This window comes from Mesoplodon densirostris, chromosome 10 (assembly GCF_025265405.1).
Source record: "Mesoplodon densirostris isolate mMesDen1 chromosome 10, mMesDen1 primary haplotype, whole genome shotgun sequence".
Classification (NCBI taxonomy): Eukaryota; Metazoa; Chordata; class Mammalia; order Artiodactyla; family Ziphiidae; genus Mesoplodon; species Mesoplodon densirostris.
The window spans coordinates 101,846,474-101,867,170 of NC_082670.1; the positions used below are offsets into that span (position 1 = coordinate 101,846,474).

The following is a 20,697-nucleotide window of genomic DNA, read 5'->3' on the forward strand; positions in this document are numbered from 1 at the left end:
TGAAGATTTCCAAATTAGCTCACAGCCATCTAACATCTGGACAAGAGATATTTATTACTGAATTGGACGAGGGGACATAAGGAGAGAGAAAAAATAGAAAGAAGGCTATGTTCTCTAAGAAAACTATTTTCTTTTGAAATATAGGACCTATTTATGCAAAAATGACTGACTCATTTTCTTTTTCTGATCATCGAAAAGGAAAGCGAGTGGGTGTAACGGAGTGCTTTACAACCAAATAAAGATGTCATGTGGGCAGTAGGTTCTTAACTCAGTTTGTATTACTGTAGCTACATTTAAAATGCACGTATGAGCATACCATTGAGTTATTTCTGGGTTGCACTGCCTAAGGTCTTTCTACTCTTACATGTAGCTTCCCTCAAAGACTTCTCATGCCTTCTGGGAGGCAGGAACACAGCTCACACCAAGATGCTCTCTGACCTGGTCACCCCAAGTTCTTGCTCTTGTTCCCGTGGGCTGCCAGCCTCATTGCAGAGTACTTGGCTCTTTGGAAGTCAGCTAGGAAAGTCCAGAGGCTCTCTTTGCCTTGAGTTCTCTGTGCCTTTGTAACAGGCTTCCCAGTTCCTGGGAGGAAAAAAGCATCTATGGTTATCACCATGAGCTCTGGGAGCAGACACAACAAGGTTCAATCCTGGCTGTCACTTCACTCTGTGCAACTACAGACAAGTTGCTAATCCTCTTTGAGCCTCAGCTTCCTCATCTGTGAAATGGGGATACTTGGAGTCCCTAACTCAAGAGTTATTGGGAGGATTCAGTATGACCATCTTTGTAAAGGACTTCGCTCAGTACCTGGCCCCATACCAAGAGTTTCATAAATGTGAGCTCTAATTCTTTCTAATGGAGGACTGTCTGCAGTCACTTATTTAGACACCCTGGAAGTTAAGCCCCTGGAATCTGATGTTTTAGGTAATAGAGAACTGTAATATCCAGCCAAACTGATCTTCCTTCGCCTCAGGGTCCATGTTTTTCCTATCGCAATGATCCCCATTCATCACCTTTTGCTGTAATTGCTTGTTTAACATCTGTCTTCCCCAGGGGAGTAGATCCTGTGAATTTTTTTTTTTTATCACTGCCGCATGCCCCACACCCAGCAGAGCTTTCGGTACAGAAAGAGATGTGCAATGGTTGTTTGTCGAATGACTGAAAGACTGAGAAATCAACAGACCAATGGAATGAGACCACGTGACCAACTGAACCACAGACCAAATGACTGAATGACCTGAGTGACTGAATGAATGAATGAATGAATGAATGAAATTAATCATCTACATTCAACGGATGATCTGAAAATATCTTCCTAGCATGACAAAACACAAGACTACTAAATACAGGATTTTAACTTGGACAAGTAGGATCTTTGGGGGGATATAACATAGTTGGTTTTCAGTATCTTAAGCAGTTCAGTTCTCCCTCCCCGCTATCAGTGATGGCACGGGTGATAATACCGGACTGGAAAACATTACTCACTCCACACTCATGTAGCCCTCAAACTGCACATCCCTCCCCCACGCCATCATAACCCAGGATCTGCTTGACAGCTTCTGGCCTCGGCGTGTCTATCTGTGTCAGATGACATCATGGCCAAACCATGTTGTCTTGGGCTGTGAGAACAACTGGGAGAACCAAGGGGAAGCAAGCCCCAGATCTTTCACTGCCTAATTTCTGAAAACGATGAGTCTTCCCTGAAATCGCCCACCCCTTCTTCTGGGTGAACTCATCCAGTCTTTCCAGAAAGGCGGCTCAGGGGCAAGGTCTTGCTGGACTCCATCGGGGGGATTTGGTGTCTTCATACCTTGTTCATCAGCCACGGGACACGCTCATCTTTCAGAAGCTCTGGAGTTCTGCCCACGGACGTCTGGACGTTGGGCTGCATTCTCAGAGGGCCTCTCAGGACATACACAGTTAGCCAGAGAAGATGCAAATTGTTTTTAAATGATAACCTGCCTCAAACTAACAGACTGAAAATGACCATTGGATGGTACTTTGACTATCCTATCCTCCTGAGAATCTGTGATTGTAACGAAATAACTGAAACACTTACTTAAGGCCATTTTCCTGCTGTGATGGAGGAAAGGACCCCCACATCCAGGCTGAGCAAAACCTTAAGGGGCCCTAGGAAGATTTTAAGTGAATGAAGCATGATGACTACCTACCTGAAACTAAGCAAAGAGTAACTGCATAATAATTAAATAATTACACAGCCACCAGGTATCAAACACCTTCTCCATGCCAGGCGCTAGTCTGCATGCTTTCTAGACATCAGCACATTTAACCTGCGTGGCAGTACTATAAGATTGGTATTATTGTTTCCATTTTACAGATAGGTAAACTGAGGCTCCCAGTAGGTGCCCAAGCAGGGATTTGACCCGAATCTGTCTAACATCAAAGCTGGTGCTCCTACCCCTCTAGAGGCTGCACCACAGCCCACCGAGATAGGAGGGAAGGGTGACCGCCAACAAAGTGGAATAGAAGGGTGGGATGTAACTTAGGCAGGATAAAGTGGTACCTAAAATCTGGAGGGGAGAAGGGGAAGAACTGAACACAGGACCACAGTTTTCTAATAGATCAACCGCCATCACGTGAGAAAAGGAGAGCCCTCCAAAGAGATTCCAAAGGCTGGAAAGAACAGATGGGTGACATCCTGGGCGGCAGATGTCAGCCCAAGGTAACCAAGCCCCTCGTAACAGTGAGCGCTGTCCCAAACTGCTGGAACTCTCTGGTCAGAGAATGAGCTCTTAGACACGGAAAGCATTCAAGCACACAGGAGGAAACACCCTCGTGGGTGCCACAGAAGTGGGGATGGGGTACCTTGGGGGTCCCGTCCAACTCCCAGTCCCTCTGCTGGCTCTGGGGAAATGCTCACTAAGCATCTGACAATGTTACCCTTGCGTGCACCCGACCACCATCTGCCGCAGGCATGCAAGTAAAACAATCTTTGCAGAACCGGCCCATAGCAACAGTTTCATCTCTCTCAGGACAGAGGAAGCAATAATGGGGAACAGTTATTCTGAACCTATTTGTGATAAACAAGGAAGAATTGGGTGGATGTTAGAAGGGACAGGAATCTTGGGTGAGGAAGGCAACTACACGTATTACTGTACTGTTTGCAATGGATTGGGTGCATTCCCTTACTAAAGCTGGGTACGACCCTCTTGAAGTGGGGCTCATCATTTCCATCTTACAGCTAGAACAATCTAAGAGAGAAGTTCATTTGCCCACGCTGCATCGCTAATAATTGGTTCAAACTCAGATATGCTGATTTCAAAACCATTCCTCTTTTCTCCAAAGTACGTGTTGAACCCAGGGACGGGGAGACCGAGCAGAGCCCTGAGAGCACAGTACTGAGGACAGGTAGGTTGTGAAAGGCAGAAAAGGAATGATAAGTCTGCAGCGTAGAATAAGACACAGGGAGCAGGTCAGAATGGGCTGCTCAGACAAGCTAATTTATAATCACTGAGCAAAGACAAGAAACACGAAATGCATCAAACCAGAAATCACCTCCTTCACAATTCAGTCTAATTTTGGCCTAGAGCCCAAGCTACAAAACTGGTTCCAAATTGCCAATAATGCAGGTTCATAGACAGGACCTCAGACATTTCAATCTGAACAAAACCCACATATGTCAACTTTGCCCTCAAAGGTAACATATAAAAGCACCATCACCATTTTTTTCCAGAGTACAGCATGATTTCAACATCCCATAAGGAGATGTTACCAGGTAACACAGGTTCACAAGGCTTTGGAAAATTAAAATGCCAACATGGCAGACAGAATGGAAAACATGATGATGAGAAAGGATGTTAATGAGTGCTTTAACTATACTGATTTTTATCCCCTCTCTGTTCCTTAAGTTCTCCTGGGAAACCGGGGTGCTACAAGGCTCCCCCCGACCTCTCGCTCATTAGAGATTTCATGATGGGCTGAACAGGCCTGATTTTCCCCATTATCTGCTGTGTGAAAGTTATTCTAAAATAGATTTTATTCTAAACAGTTGCTATAATTAGCTTGTTGAGGTTTACCTACAACTGGACCACAGGTTTTAAGTGTCTGTTGTGGGCACAGAGGGCTGAAATGCTTCTTATGTCTACACTAGGGATTCAGACCCTACACTGTAGGAATTAAATGTGATGAACTTAGCCTGACACATGGAGAACGGCCCAAGAAATGGTTGCTGTTGCTTTAGCTGTTGTTTTGTAGTTTTTATTCATACCATCTTTGGAGTTTGACACATGTGAGTCCAATTTCAGGCTCTGCAACCAGCTATGTGACCTCAGGAAAATTATGTAACGTCCCTAGGGCTCAGTTTGCTCTACTGTAAAAGGGGGACAAGACCACCGCCTCAGGAAGGTGTTGGGAGGATGCAGTGAAATCGCTCAGGGACAGTCTGGCAGACTGGACTAGAGCTCAGAAAGGGCACTTGGACCCAATTATCCTGAGCACAACCCTTGACGCTGGGAATTCCCCCTTGGATAGGCCACTGTAAATCCTCCACCCCACCCCCTGCAAGCTAGTCCACCCAGGACCCCCCTACCCCCAAGACCACAATCATTCTCAGGCTAGGAACTCGGAGCTGCACGTTTGCCCCTTAATCCCATTCAACCGCCTTTATCCTTCGTGAGTCATATCAACACCTGGCGCCAGTGTGCCAGGCCAAGCACAACAAACATCAACATTTTGCTACCGCTTCGTTGCAAACTCCATGCAGGTCAGCAAATTACAGTGATTCCAGTTTAGGAAGAGGGTCCAACTCAGCAAATTGCTCCGGGTTCCCCAGTGTCTCACGCGCAAGCCTCATCCTCAAAGACTCAAGACGAGCACCCTGTTAGCTGGGGCCTGGCACGGGAATGCTTCACGTTTGGAAGGGCCATCGGGACCCAGACCCAGCTGCTGCACACAGCCCCGCATTCACTCCTCAAGCCATTTTCAGAAACCAGGGGACCGAGGCACAAGGGAGTGAGAGACCTCAAGTCACCATCACTGACCGAAGTCATTCCACGGTCAGTCTTCTCCTCAAGACTCAACAGCAGCCGGCAGATCTGCCCAAGAGAAGGCTGCCAAGTTTCTGTCTTGCCTTTCCTAGCATCTCTATCTGGTTTTCCTATTCTAATTAATTGCTAAGCCTCAGATTCTTTTAACTAACTCACATGCCAAGAGCCAAAAAGACAATGTGAGAGACCACAGGGCAGCCCGTATCTCCACAACCTAGGGAAGGGGTCCTCTCTAAAGCCCACTTTAGCTTCTGGATGGGTCAGGGGGCTAGCTGGAAACACTCGAAGGGGTAACTGAAGGGAGTTTAACGAAAGGGCAAATCAACGAAGGACAAAATAGCACCGTTCCATGACCCCACTTGGAAGGCGCAAGCACCCCGGGGCCAGCGACCACAGGAGGCAGGGACCACGCCCGGCCTGCAGGGGCAGAGGGAGAGAGCTGGCCCCAGGCTGACGGGAGCTGTGGCCGCAGGTGGGGGAACACGACCACCTCCGAAACCCAGGCCAACAGAGAAGAAGCGAGGATATTTAAGACACCCACCTCTGATCTCGCACCGGGGCCTCCTGCGCTGGCTGAGCTGTGCGTGGAGAACGCGGGTCAGCCTCCCAGGCCCAGAGCTGGAGGCGACAGGAAAAGGGGATCTTGAGGGGTCACAGGGAACATCCAAAATGATCCCCAGCTGCCGGGAGTCCTGTCTCTACGCCATCGTCCAGGCTGAGCCCTTACCCCGAAGCCAGGCATCTCCTGAGGGATCCCTGTTGGGTTTGGATCCCAACTAGCTCTGAGGCTTGAGCAGCTCACATAACACAGCGGAGCTTCATTTACTCATTTGTAAATAGGATTAACAATACCTACCACCTGGGGCGGTATTGAGGCTTAACCACGTAAAATGCTGACGGGCACCGAGAAAACACCGAGCACCTGTTCGCTTTCTTCCTACCACGCAGACACATGCTGCGTGCGCGCACACAAACGCACGTGCGCACATAAACGCATGCGCGCGCACGCACGCAAATACACGTGCGCGCACACAAACGTACGCATGCGCACGCACACAGACGCTCACAAACGCACACAGACGCGCACACACACACCGAGGATGGATAGGCGGAAGGTAGCAGTAAATACTACACCTATGGAAATTATACGTGGACGTGGTTCAGTTCTCCAGGACCATAACTAGGAAGTTCTCGTTGGTAAGAGTTAAATGCTGCTTTGCAAAGGCCACACTCAACTCATGTAACTTACTGCCCCAGGAAGCGTTAAGAATTGAGGGGAGCAGATGTATTTCTTTTAAAAATAGGTACCAAACATCTCCCCAGGAAGTAGCAGAGAAGTAAATCTTTTTTTTTTTTGGCGGTACGCGGACCTCTCACTGTTGTGGCCTCTCCCGTTGCGGAGCACAGGCTCCGGACGCGCAGGCTCAGCAGCCATGGCTCACGGGCCTAGCCGCTCCGCGGCATGTGGGATCTTCCCAGACCGGGGCACAAACCCGTGTCCCCTGCATCGGCAGGCGGACTCTCAACCACTGCGCCACCAGGGAAGCCCAGAAGTAAATCTTTCAACCAGATCCAAGAGTAAGGAGGATGATAGTATGTTGGTTTTCAATACACTGTGTGATTAATTACCACGAACTTAGCAACTTAGAACGTTTATCATCCTGCCACGTGGTTGTTGGCAGAATTCACTTCTTTACAGACGTGGAACTCGTGGCAGCTCACTTCTTTAAGGCCAGCAGGACTGAGGTAGAGATTTCCTCGGTCTCTGACTTCTGGCTCCTCCTGTGAACAGCTCACCTGATTAGGTCAGGCCCACCCGGGATAGTCTCCCTATTAGGGACCTTAATTACATCTGCAAAATCCCTTCACTTTGGCCATAAGACTCAACAACATCACAGGAGTGGAATCCCATCACCTGTGCCACATTCTGTTCATTAGAAGCAAGTTAAGAGGTACCACCCACACTCATGGGGAAGGGATTATCTAAGGACCTGGGTCATTGGACAGCATCTTAGAATTCGGACACTACAGATAGTTATAGATGAACATATGGATATGCCTTGTATGGCAAGAGGAATAAATATTGTTATCCTCATTTTTTTCAAGGACTCAGAGACTCTTAAATATATTGCCCAAATCACTGAGCTCACCCCCGTGATGAAGCTGAAACACACATGGAGATTTTCTGGGTCTCAATCTCGTGCTCCTTCCACTCCCTTGTCAACCTGGCAAAGAAGGGAATGGCTCCATCACACCATCAGGTGCAACACATAGCTGATGTTCAGAGGAAATTGATCACGTGCCCCCAGTAACTAATGACAAATTTGAGTTGCAAGTGGCCTAGTGGTGACAGCAGCCACACCGCTTTCAGCAGAGCCAGAATCAAATGCAGGGCTCTGGACTCGTGACCCAGTGCTCCTTTGCAATGGACAGATCTTCTTGTGCGTTTCACTATCCCTGTCAAAGACAGGCTCTAAGGCAGGAGAATAGCTGGGTCCAAGAATCATGTTTTGTTTTCATCCAGATGCTTTGGCCTTACAGGCAAAGCCTTTCTTGATCTAGGAGTCAGTCCATCCAAAAATCTGGAGAAAATTAGATAGTTATTCTAAAATTAAAGTTACTGTAAGCATGGCAGGAAAGAAACCAAAAAATTCAAGTCGTGAACAATTCACATATATGTGGTACAAATGATGGTCCAAGCTGATACATATTAAAATATATGATGTAGTTCATGGTATATTTATATCAATTAAAACACATTAAAATATACTATGTGGTTCACGGATTATTGATATCTACCTACTCTTAAGTGTTGGAAAACAATATGTTAAGGCAAATCATAACCAAATAGAAGCCATCATGCATGTTTGCATATTAAAACAACTAAACCACATTTGCTACATTATAACAGTAAAAACATCATCTTTGTGAGCCATGATGATTGGGGATTTTCTAAATTGGCATGGAACTAAAAGATCTGGGTTCCAGGTTTTGCTTGGCCTCTTTCTAGCTCTCTTACTTTGAGGAAATCACTTTTCCCTCCCAGCTCAATGCTTGAAACACACATACGAGGCCAGAAACTCAGTTATGGGTTCCCAGCCCCTCAGCCTCATGCTCTGATAATCAGGGGTTGTTAGTTACCAACTGGGTTTCTATTAGAAGCTCCTGGGTGTCCTTGCTGTGGGTTAACTAGCAAATCAGATACTGCCACTCCCCTACTTAAAGCTCTATAACACCCTGTCCAGTATGGTAGCCACTGGCCACGCACGGCTATTAAGCATTTGCAAAGTAGCTGACCTTAGCTGAGATGCCCTGTAAGTATAAAACACACACCAGGTTTCAAAGATGTAGCACAAAAAAAGAATATAAAACATCTCAATAATGTTTTACATCATTCACAAGTGGATATGACACCATTTCAGATATATGGGGTTAAATAAAATATAGTTTACCTTTTTATGACTTTTTTAATGCGGCTATTAGAAAATTTTTAATGATATATGAGGCTCCCATTATATCTCAGTGGGAACACTGATCTATAGTTTCCTACTGTCCTCAGAAAAAAATTTAAATTCCTTGGGACTTCCCTGCTGGTGCAGTGGTTAAGAATCCACCTGCCAACACAGGGGACACAGGTTCAAGCCCTGGTCCGGGAGGATCTCACATGCCGTGGAGCAACTAAGCCCATGCGCCTCAACTACTGCGCCTGCACTCTAGAGCCTGCAAGCCACAACTACTGAGCCCTCGTGCCACAACTACTGAAGCCCTCGCGCCTAGAGCCCGTGCTCCACAACAAGAGAAGCCACCACAATGAGAAGCCCGTGCACCACAATGAAGAGTAGCCCCCGCTCGCTGCAACTAGAGAAAGCCCACGTGCAGCAACGAAGACCCAATGCAGCCAAAAATAAATAAATAAAATAAATTTTAAAAAAAATTTTTAACTCCTTATCAGCATCCAAGGTGATCCAGTTCCCACAAGGTCCCCTCACAAATTCTCCTTGTCCCTCATTACTCTCCAACTGTAATGACCCTATGATCCCGCAGACACATCAAGCCCATGCCCACCTTAGGGTCCTAGCACTCATGACTCCATCCTTCTGGAATGTTCTTTCTGTGGCAACTCTGCTCATCGCCATGCTGACTCGAACTCCCTCTTTAGGTTTCATCTCACATATCACCTCCTCAGTCAGGCCTTCCTGGACCACCTGATCTCAAGGGACCACACATCCAGTGACTCACTCCTCCATTTATTTCCTCTGAGGCCCTCATTGCCATTCTTAGTTCCCTCGTCTAATGATCTGTTCACCTTTTCCATGCCGGTCTCCCCCAACCGGAATAGAAGCTGTATGAGGGCAGGAACCTTTCCGGTCTTATTCAGTCTATGTCATATCTACAGCTCAGGGCCTCACCCATTAGAGTTCTCAGCTCAATGTTTGTTGAATGCATGAATGAACAGTGAAAAGAGCATGAAACTCAGAGTCAAAAAATCCCACTCAGGACAAACCCAATGACAAGGATAACGACACCATCACCTTGTTCCTAATGCTGACTCTTGTCCTGTAATCAATCCTTGACAGTCACTATAGGAGGCAGCGTGATAACTCAGAGGACACAGTCTGGAGCTAAAAGCCCTGAGTTTGAATTTCACCTCTGCCACCTGCTGGAGTATGACCTTGGATGGAGCCCTTGACTGTCCCAAATCTCCATTTTCTCCCAGAGATATAATTAGAATTATTACGGAATAATTAGAATTATACCACTGTTGTCTTGAAGGTCAAGTAAGATAAGAGCTTTGTGAATCAAAAAGCCCCAGTGATATTCATCAGACCAAGACATTCTTGAAGGGGAAGGATTCTTTTATTTACCTGGGTGTCCCCAGCACCTACAACAGGGCTTGGCTTAAGGCAGGTGCCCCCAAAACTACTTGATGGATGAATGAAGCTTCTAATAAGCCCCAGCACCACCAAGCAATGAACCTTGGGGAAATCAGATCTCTTTGCTGTTCCAACCTGGAAAAGACACCCCATTTTCTCCCGAAGAGAAGCAAAAGGACCCCAGAGATGGAGTGAGGCTGAGATATAATGAGCCCTATTGCCTCCATTTTCCAGAACCGTCCGGATTATAAGACTGTCCAGGTGCCCAGTCAAAACTCTGACTATAGGTCCCCTGGAACATTTATTTGGCTTGAGAGTAGGATTTAAAGAGTCAGAGTCAGCACCCTCAGCTGAGGACAGACTAAGCACTACAGGAAGCAGGGAGCAGCTTTCTGCCTACGACAGGTTCTTTTCCAGAAAGGAGAGACAAGGCCATCTAAACAGTAGCTTTTTTTTTTTTTTTTAATTAATTAATTAATTTTTGGCTGTGTTGGATCTTCATTGCTGTGTGCAGGCTTTCTCTAGTTGTGGCGAGCAGGGGCCACTCTTCGCTGCGGTGCACATGCCTCTCACTGCGGTGGCCTCTCTTGTTGTGGAGCACGGGCTCTAGGTGCATGGGCTTCAGGGTTGTGGCTCGCGGGCTCCAGAGCACAGGCTTAGCAGTTGTGGCACAAGGGCTCAAGTGCTCCGTGGCATGTGGGATCTTCCCGGACCAGGGCTTGGACCTGTGTCCCCTGCATTGGCAGGCGGATTCTTAACCACTGCGCCACCAGGGAAGCCCCCAAGCAGTAGCTTCTGATACTCATATTCTGAGAAAGAGCCACAATACCTGCTTCCTTAACTGAAACTGTAGCCAAGGGTAAAAATGAGAAGTGGGGAAGACTGTCTTGTTTGGAGCTAAACAGTGTTACAGTTCATAAAAGTCAAATTATTCCATGGAACAATAATTTCTCAAAATGGGGCAGGGAGGGTGGCTGGGAAGAGAGTGGGAAATGACTTCACTGGGTAGGCTTCTGCCTAGTTTGCAAGGGATAAAGCTTGCCTTTGTTATTCTCCTGGCTTCTGTTCCCACAGCTCTGAAGTCTAAAGGCTTCTGGCAGGACATCCCAGTTCAACACCATTGTTTCTAGGATTTGCTACTGAAAGGGCTATTCACGTGGAAACCTCTCCCAGTCCAGGCTTCCGTCAGCCACCGTTAATTTACACCCTGGTTTAATCATGCAGCCCACCTAGGAAGTTTGGACAAACCAGACCAGGGGTGGCACTGAGCCATCTCTCCCAGTCCCACCTTGCCAGCTCACTGCTGGTTCAAAGCCAGAACGCAACCTCCATTCATTCCCCAGATGTGTTCTGAGCATCAATCATGGGCTAGGTGTCGGGGCTACAGGTGGGAGCAAGCGAGACAAACACTGACCAGAGCAGAAATCCATGAAAGGAGAAAAAGATCATCCCGCGTCTTGGAAAAAAGGAGTCACAGATAGAAAGCCCTTTCCAGGAATGTGAAAAAAGAACCACAGCTTGGGATCATGGGTCAAGATTCGGGACTGCTGAGGATGATGATGTGTTAAGAACCAAACTGGAGGAGGCTTTAAGAAGGAAAGCATCTCCAGTAAGAGAAAAAGCCCTAGAATGTGCTGCAGCTTCCCTGTCCCCTTACATCCGTCCCACACGACGTACTTTGAAACCACCCTGCATTCTTCTTGCAGCCGGGTTTTATTTTAGCCCACTTGAGCCCTGGTTTCCAGCAGGGGGGCACTGCCAATGTGGGTTACAGGAAGAAAACCTCATGACAGAGTACTCTCCTGTCTGGGAAAAAGGTGAAAAGGGGCTGTGTTTAATCCTCTGTCTAGGCTGGGAAAATGGCTCTGGGAACCCAGGTCTGTGGAACTGGCTTAATAGCTATGGATTATAGGCAGACAGCATGACACAGTGAGACCTGGCCGATTTTGTCTTCTAGGACTTGTGATGTTAGATGTTGCAAGAGACTTCCTCCCAAGGATGTGAGAAATCCACAGATGGAATGTTGCTTGTCCAGACCTGCATGACTCAATTAATCTCAAAAAATATGAATTTCCTAGTTTATGGCTTGTTATCCTGTGTCCCTTCTCCCCAGATGATCTCTCACGCTCCCTCTCTCAGGTTAAAGCCTTGCTGAAGAGTTCGCCTTTGTCCCAGTGACCCTCTCTGATCCTATTCCCTCATCCGTTAAATGGGGGTGACAATCATCATCATTATCATGGTAGCAATAGAAATACCTGAGATAATTACTAGATAACAATGAGAAAATATGACTACAGGAGTGAAGATGTACATGCCGCCACTTATTAAATCAGGACAGTGTTCTCTTCCTCCCTGAATGGAGAGGACTGACACGAAAGCAAGTTATAAAAGGCAGATTAATACTTTACAAACATTAAGTTTAAAACACAAATCACAACTCACTGCAATCTCACCTCCTCTCCGATGATTGGAAAACTTGCCCAGGTTTGGGAAAAGCTAGCCAGCTTAGTCAAAGCTGCTGCATACCACCTGCCCACCCCTCTACCACAAGGCAGAAAGAGTGGGCAGGGGAACACAGCTCAGCATTTATTTTTGGACCCAGCTCACTAAAAATACCCGAGCCTTCCTGTTTGATCACTCTCCCTTTTGACCTGAATGGATCGCGGGGCCCGGCGGCCCGCCCCACCCTCTGCCCATTGTCCTTTAAAGGAGAAGGGCGTGGGGACGGATTCCTGCCGCTCAGGGACAGATGTGCGCCGCCCGGGCAGGCAGGGGCCGCGGCCGCACTGACGTAAGGGCAGCGCTCACTCAGCTGCAGCCTCCCGGCCGGGCCCAGACCAACCGAAGGGAGGGGGGAGCCGCGCGCTGGGATTGGCTGGCCAAGCGCGAGCGCCCGCGCCGATTGGCTGGCGAGGTTTTAGAGGGAGTCCCGCTCTCCAATTAAAGGGCCCCGCCGCGCCGGGCTGCGAGCAGAGCTCGCCCTGGGCTAGCGATCCTGGCCATTCAGCCACCGCTGTCCGCGCTGCGCGCCCTCGCGCCTCTGCCTGAGAAGCCAGGCGCTGTTTGTCCACCCCAGAAGAGGATGGCAAAGGTGGCCAAGGACCTCAACCCAGGAGTTCAGAAGGTGAGCTGCGATCTGTCTGTACTTACCCAGATTCTTTCTTTCCCCATTTCCCTCTCCTCTGTGTTTGAGGCGGCTTACCTAGAAGTAAGGAGAAGTAAATTCATTAAATTCCGAGACTTAACAGAAAATAGAATAGCTGGGAATAGTGTTTGAGCTAACAGGCACACACCCCAAATTTTACTCTTAAAGGCCGTCGTGTAAAGTTTTTGCCAAGGATCTTAGTTCTCTGATGATGCTACTTAAAATTTAAATAAGGTAAAACTTTTTCTGAAATGATAATTCTCTGGTCTGTAGGGGGGGAAAGACCATAACTTCCCCCTCCTGTGATTGAGGTGAAGGTTTGGGGAGGGGGTTATATTTACTCACAAGGAATCTCCCTTTTTGCTGTCATCCTAGCGTTTTGTGTTTTTCAGACTCACACACACACACACACACACACACACACACACACACACACAGAAACCAGTTTCTTTAGTTGGTCATATTGGCAGTGGCAGCAATTCCAGCACAGGGGAACTAATTTCCGTCCCCAGGGTCTGCACGTTTCCCTTTCAAGAAGGGCTGGCCGGGAGCCCAGAAGGTCATGGGTGAATTACTGCCCGAGGGGCCTGCAGCTGTGCCCTAGCTCCAACCACCGCCTTACGTACCTGCAGGCAGTTGGGAGGGGGCACAGGCCGGAGGCTTAGAGGACCTGGGAGCTGGAAGGAAGCCGAGAGACAGCCTAGACCAGTGGAGAAACTGAGGCCCAGCGTCACAAAGAGTTGCTCCCAGCAGGCAGCAGAGCCTAAGGAAAACCTTAGGCATCGAAACCCCAGCCCTGCCACTTTTTAGCTGCATCACAATGACAGAGTCCCTTTTCTGAGCCTCAGTTCCCTTGTTTCCCATGGGGGGGATGATAGGTCCCACCTCCCTCACAGAAGCAGTAACAGCTATGGTACCCTGTAGGGTCATCTCCCAAAGAGAACTTGGTCTTGCAGGGCAAAGTCCTCTTTAGACATCTGCCATTACCGGAGGCACGGGGTGGGGGTGGGGGGTGCAGGGGTAAAATGAGAGGGGAAAAAAAAAACACAACTATGTCAGAATCAAAATGCAAGCCAGCCACTCAGAGGTGCAGGATTCACGCATCTGATTTTTACAGCTACGCCACTGCGTGGCTGGCCTGCCCCAGACTCGCATACACAGAGTGCATCAGACCCTTCTGAATGTGTACACCAGGGCAGACTTCATCAGGGCATCTCTCTGGAATGTACCTGCCCCCATTGCATTTGCCAGACTATCTGCAGAATTCAGTCATCTCTCCTCCTATGGAATTCTCACAGCACGTTAGACCTTGGTAAGATACCCGGTAATTTCTACCCCTAGTGAGTCAGGCACACACTGCTTGCACTTCTCTACCCACCTTTCTAAACTCCCGGAGGACAAACCTTTCTCGCTCATCTCTGTCCTGACGCAGCACGCCATGCACAGCAGGACTCAATCAACTACAAGCGAACGGGCTAAGACCACGGTGTTCTCGGACGGTACAATTTGTGCGTTATTGTTTTCTAACTTGTGGCGGCAATCGGGATATTTGTATGTCTGAACTACCCCCCCAATTCAGCCAGGGTAAAAGAGTTCAGAGCTAAAGGGGCAGCGTCCCACTGGCCACTGGAAAATCAGAGGGCTCGGGGTGGTTTTACTACAAGCTAGTGGACGGTTAGTGGGCGAAGGGAAACAGGATACACGGAACACCCCTCCTCAGCACAAGCCCCGGCCACCACTCGGAGGAAGGCTTACTTTTACTTTCCTTTGCATGGGAGCGTGTGATTATCCGGATTAGAGGTGGAACACAGTCTCCGACCTGTCACCCTCTAGTGCCAACTTCCTTGGCCTGCAAAGCGTTTATTTTCCATTTAGATCCAATTACAGGCTTAGCGAAAGAATGTGGTGGGTAGAGATGAAAGGGTGGATATTTTTTACCCTTTGGGACTGTGACAGTCAGAGGAGGATCACCACTTGGTTGATTAACGCATGTCATCAACTCAGAAAGTCAAGGGAAGGGAAGGGAATGGGGGGAAAGCTCCACTTGCTTTTGTATAAGCTTGGACTTGCTGAGCTGTACAGCGGTGATTAAACACTGGGTCACATCAACAGCATGCTGCACAACTTTTATTGCATAATTTACTTTCAAAAGCTGCAACAGTGGGGGGTTTTCTAACATTTGGCTTCAGGAGGCATAATCACACTTAGGCATTTTGAAACAATTTCATAGCCCCTTAGAGCTTCAAGGGACCTATTTACAAAATGAGAAATGATTTCAAATGGGCTACAAGCTGACTCCACTGCCCTGCCCCCAAAGGGATGGGCGCTGCAGGGAATCCCTAGCAGCTGGAAAGTCAGAAAAAAAGTCTTCAAGAAAGAGAACATAAAATCCCAAACCTGGAGTAGGCTTTGAGACCATCTATCCAATCCCAGGCAGACAGGGGGACTGGCCGTGGGTCACATCCATAGTTCGTGGCAGGGTGTAGCAATAGTTGCCTACGTCCTCTCATCTGTACTGAGTCGAATGCTCCCATTGGCGGCTCTTGAGTCACGATTTGTTTTTCAACTGGGAAAGAGGTTTCCTAGCATGGAGAGTTTCCCTGAGAATCAGGAACTAGCCACCATGCTCTGGTAACAAAAAGCCTGGAAGGCCAAATGCCATTTCTCTTGGTGGAATCAACCACCACTGTGGATGTGCTCTTCTCTTGTTTATTAAGTGGTTAGTATTCTTGTAACCAGATCTGGGTTCAAATCCCAGCTCCACCACTTACTAGCTGTGTGCTCTCGGGCAAGCTGATTTACTTCTGAGTCTGCGTCCTCATCTGAAACTTGGGAGACACTAAGAGCCTCTCCCTCCCAAGGGGTCCGTGATCATGAAACGAGCTGATGCGTACAAAGGGCTCAGCACATGAGCGCAAATAGGTTTAGCCATTGTTATTGGCAGTGGTGGTTGTGTATTTCAGTGGATGTGTGATTGCTGAAAGGAGTCTTTTGGTGGATGAAGGACCTGTTTTTTTTTCTTCAGCTGACTGGCCCATCTGACGAGTAACTAATTTTCATTCGGCTGAGTGAAAGCCAGCTGCTCAGCCTTGATAACCTAGAACAATGACCAATGACCTTGTCTTCATTCTAGCCCAACAGATACAAAATCTGCTTACACAACCGAGGTCATCAGTCACTGAGCATTTCACTCTGGAGTGCTGGAATGGTAGGCCTGGAAGCAGACACAGAGCTCTTTTTACTTTATAGATTAGGAAACTGAGACCCAGAGAGGTCAAGCCCCTTCTCTGAGATTGCTAAGAAGGTGGGCCAGGGCCCATTAGGCTCTGTAAGAATACAGGCCCCTTGGCTGCCAAAGAGCCATTTGCAGGAGTTTGGAAAGGACTAGAACAAAAAAGATCAGAGAGCATGTTCACTGCTGACTCTGAGTCTGCCAGTGGACCGGCTCCGGAGGGTTCTATTTTTCACCCCTCAGCACCATGTCGGAGGAGCGTGAAAGAATGGTTCGTCCTAGTGCACTGCCAGGTTCAGTGGGGCGTCTCCCTCCACCCTTCTCCACATCACGTCCCTCTTGGCTTTCCTGTCCTCCAGCTCTGCCCTCCCCTCCGTACTCAGCCCTTCCTGCTTTCACCTCCAGTTCCTGCCGCGTGCAAAACTGCTGGCGCACTGCCTGGGCAAGCCGATCCAACATCAACACGGCTCCTCGAGAATTGTCCTTGGCTCCCTCCATCTTAGAAATATATTAAGCTGTCACTTAAAGAGTTTAATAGCCAAGCCATTGGACACATGCCCATAGGTGTATAAGTAACTTGGCCCAAAGAGAGCCATATTTAAAAAAAAAAAAAAAAGAAAGAGAAAGAAAGAAAGAGAGAGAGGAAGAAAGAAAGAGAAAGAAGGAAAGAAAGGAAGGAAGGAAGGAAAGAAAGAAAGAGAGAAATTATCCAAGTCCTTCTTAAAGATCTCCCCAAACAGATGCTGAAGCCACTGCTTGTAAGTTGCAGATGCTTGTCATGTTGTGCAGACACGTCCGAATATATGGGGTTGCAGTTAACAGTTGACTTTCACCAATGCATCCACCCCCTTGAGGTGGTGGAAGGCAGGGAAAGGTACCTCGCAGATCATCTCTCGGCTTTATTCTAAGCCATCTCAGCTCCAAGGCCTTCTCCCGGCCCAGGGCTTACCAACAGTTCTACAGGCAGGACAGGGGAAAAATGACTTTGGTATTCCCCTCTGGATCCCATGGTATCCCTTACGGATCTTCCCGTAGTTTGATCTCCTCTCCATGTTAACTGACTAAAGGTGACGAGGGAGAAAAAGAATGGGCTAGATTCAGCAAAGGCCTGGGGACCAGGAAGGAGGGACAGGTGCACAGACTCACATGTGCATCTTCCTTTCCCACCCCTGCTCCTGCTACTTCCGGTGAGGTTAAGTCAGGAGCAGAGAAGTCAGGGAATAGTTCCTCCTGTAACCCACCCACGAGGGTCAACTGGGCTCCACAAGAGGTATTCCATTTGACTTTGGCAAGGAGAATGTTTCCTTCCAACTTGCACATTCAAAACAGTGTCTGTATAATAAAGTGGAAATCTGTCCTGATAAGCACAGACCCTGGGAGTTCTTATCTCCCCAGTGTTCATCCGACACCATTTAAATATGTATCATAAGAAAAGTTTTCTGGCTGGGGGTGTGGGGGGTCGAGTCATTACAGTAACTGCAAGCACTTACCGGTGACTTTGGATAGGTCACTTTCCCTAGGAAGTGGCCGACCTTGAATGAGAACTGGACTTCGTTCCCCCTGCAGTCCACTGACCTTTCCTGGATACCATACTGTCTCCCAAAGAACACATGATTATGGGAAAACAGGACTAAAACTCAGTCCCACTGAAAGCAGAATTGGGGAACAGCTTTTCGGGACCTCCAGAAAGAAGAGACAGCTGCTGCTCCCTAAGTGGCTTTGTTTGGAAATATCCCCCTCTTCCCTTTCATTTGCTAACAGGAAGAGGATTTGGCTGGCAGCTGCCGTGACTTCACCAGGTGCAGGGCCACCAGCTACTTGTACAGGAGACCCTCAAGATCGAACCATTTCCTTAACTTCACATGCAACATTGGGGCTATCCTGAACCCATTCTGGGAGCTGAGCACATATCCATGGCACAGATCTGCAGATGCTCCAGAAATGCTATCTAGATAGCTTTTCTAGAAAGAGTGAAACAAGAAGTCAGGTCTCCTGTGTGGACCAAGACTCTTTTAGTGGCAGAAACTTGTATTTGGTACCTAAGCCTAAATATTTGATGTGGAAATCCAGTTGCTCACTGTCTGCTCTTTTTTATGAGAAGTGTTTACATGTTTTCTCAGAAAGGATGTGCTGGTCTTACTTTCATCATCCATTTGGACTCTTGTCCCCTAAGGATCTGCAGGAAGACTCATCTGTTCTCTGTTAGGATGGACAAGTTTGGGGAAAGGCACAAGAAAGGAAGGAAAGATGTCTTTTGAGTACATTCAGGATGCTTGAGGTTTTCTCACATCCTATCTCTCTTAGCCTTTAGGACTACTGTGCAAAAATATTAATATCCTTTTTACACATGAGTAAATTAAGGCTAAGTGTTTAAATGACTTGCCTAAGATCATATGATGACACGTTAAGAACTCATACCCGGTCTTCTCTGATTCCAAAACTGAAGCTCTTTCCACTACAGGAAGAAACCAGAAGGCTTTCATCAGAAGCAGAAATCTGGTGGAGAAGGACTAGGATTATTACTACAGGCTTCACACAGAGGTCAAGGTCTTCCTACACATTGATAGTGTGATTCAGGAATGGCCCAGCATTTGCCAAAGGTTACCAGGCATCTGTGCCTCTCTGATAGTTCTTGGCCACGACCAGGTGTATACCATCACCCCCACCAAGTCAAAGCTATTTCCCAGGTAGAGAAGAAAGACTTTCTAGATTTCTCCCTTCCTGGGTTTCTAGAAGTCTGATAGAACTGTCTAGAGAGAAGGCTGGTAGAGAGACAATCTAAAGAATCATACAATATTATCCAGAAATTACTGAAGAAGCAATGATACTTGACAAAAAAAAAAAAAAAAAAAAATCCTAGAGATCCAAGTTCCAGAGCTTCCAGGAAATTCTATCCTGGGGATAAGCTTGGCCTCTGGAATGTGTATCTCTACATGCCTGGTCAGCCTGACTCATGGTCTACCCAATAACACGGGAATCAGGACCAAGCAAAACAGCCCAAGCCCCCACCAGGACATGCTTTAAAAGGAAATAAGATTGCCGAGGGAGAAGAAACCAAAGGCTGTATTTGGCAAGTCACTCTTTTGAAGGACAAAGTTAGTGCCTTGGTCCAGCCCATGGCGGCTGTTTCAAATCCACATGATATGTGTATGGACTGATTTTTTTTCCTCCTCCTATTTTAAAACATGGGGTCCTTAAAATTAATCTTTGGAGAAAATATGAAGGAATCATTATATAAAAGAGCTGAGACAAATCTAGTGATCTGCCTGGTCAATCCCTTCATGTGGCAGATGGGACATGGGGGGAAAATGTCACATCCAAAATTTACATGTGACATAGCAGAGATGCACTGACTCACAGCATCTTTTAAGAATGAAGGAGAAAAGGGTATCTTCTCTCTTCCGTCACTTCCATGGCCATGGTACCCTGATTTCATGTCACCCTCATACCTTCAAAGCTCAGAAGGCCAGGTGAACATTTTGGCTGTGAACGTATCTTTGGCCACATGGTTCAGAGGCCATTTTGAGAAGTGGCTAAACATGCAGCCTTTGCAAGCATGGAGATCTAGACGTGACACGTAGTTCTGACATTTTCTAGGTCTGCAGTCAAGTTGCTTAGCCTCTCCGGACCTCTAGTTCCTCATTTGAGAAAGAGAATTAAATATACTGCTATATTTAAGCAGGAGTCTAATGAGATAAAGCAGGTAAAGTGCCTGGATGCATAGTACGTTCTGAAAATAATATTGCCTCCTGCTATTATTGGTACGCCCTCTCATCAGCCCAGTGCAGAAATCCCATAGGTAGTTAAGTGCTAGAACGTGGAAGACCAAGTTCAGCTTACTGACGTCACAGGTGGCTTCTAAGGTATCAGACTGCAGGACCTTCTCTTTGTAGTTAAACTTAGACCTGGCCATAAATAGACTCTGGTCACATCATCTGCAAAAATCTTGACAATGGCAACAATTTGCCTTGGGTGTGTGGTTGCCACACTTCCAAAAAGCAGCCCTCCCCTTTGCTGAGACCACTCGTTGGCCCCAGCTGGGTGATCTGACCCAGGCACTTACCCTCGCCAAGGCCTCGGATGTCTTGCTTATAAGACAGGGTAACAGTCACCCATTTCTTCATTTAGCAGATATTTATTTAGTACCTATTATGTGCTGAGAACTCAGTACAAGGCAATGAATAAGAAAGGTTGGGTTCCTGTCATGTAAACTTGAGTCCAGTGCAATGTGTTTTACATCACAGTGAGAGAAGAACCAAATAATGGCAGTGTTCTTTCACTCTGTGTGTTCCTTGACCTCCCCCATCACACACACACACACACACACACACACACCCCTCTTCCTCCTCTTTTGCTGTCTACCCTCAGTTTCAGCACTGCACACATCTGAGCCACTCCCAACCTCAGTCATCTCTACAGTGTAACAGTGAAGTAAGTATG

The 20,697-nt window shown here is 47.5% G+C and overlaps 1 protein-coding gene and 1 long non-coding RNA gene across 2 annotated transcripts in view; one reads left to right on the forward strand and one right to left on the reverse strand.

Annotated features, from left to right (window-relative positions):
- LOC132496883 (uncharacterized) overlaps positions 1-12,448 on the reverse strand; it is a 148,365-nt gene extending 135,917 nt beyond the window's left edge. The window contains exon 1 of the long non-coding RNA XR_009533543.1: positions 12,334-12,448. This is a non-coding gene — a long non-coding RNA (uncharacterized LOC132496883). The remainder of the gene's footprint in view (positions 1-12,333) is intronic.
- Positions 12,449-12,833: 385 nt separating this feature from the next.
- LMCD1 (LIM and cysteine rich domains 1) overlaps positions 12,834-20,697 on the forward strand; it is a 57,852-nt gene continuing 49,988 nt past the window's right edge. Inside the window, exon 1 of the mRNA XM_060111258.1 lies at positions 12,834-13,004. Coding sequence (XP_059967241.1) covers positions 12,963-13,004 — 42 coding nt within the window. The 5' untranslated portion in view covers positions 12,834-12,962. The remainder of the gene's footprint in view (positions 13,005-20,697) is intronic.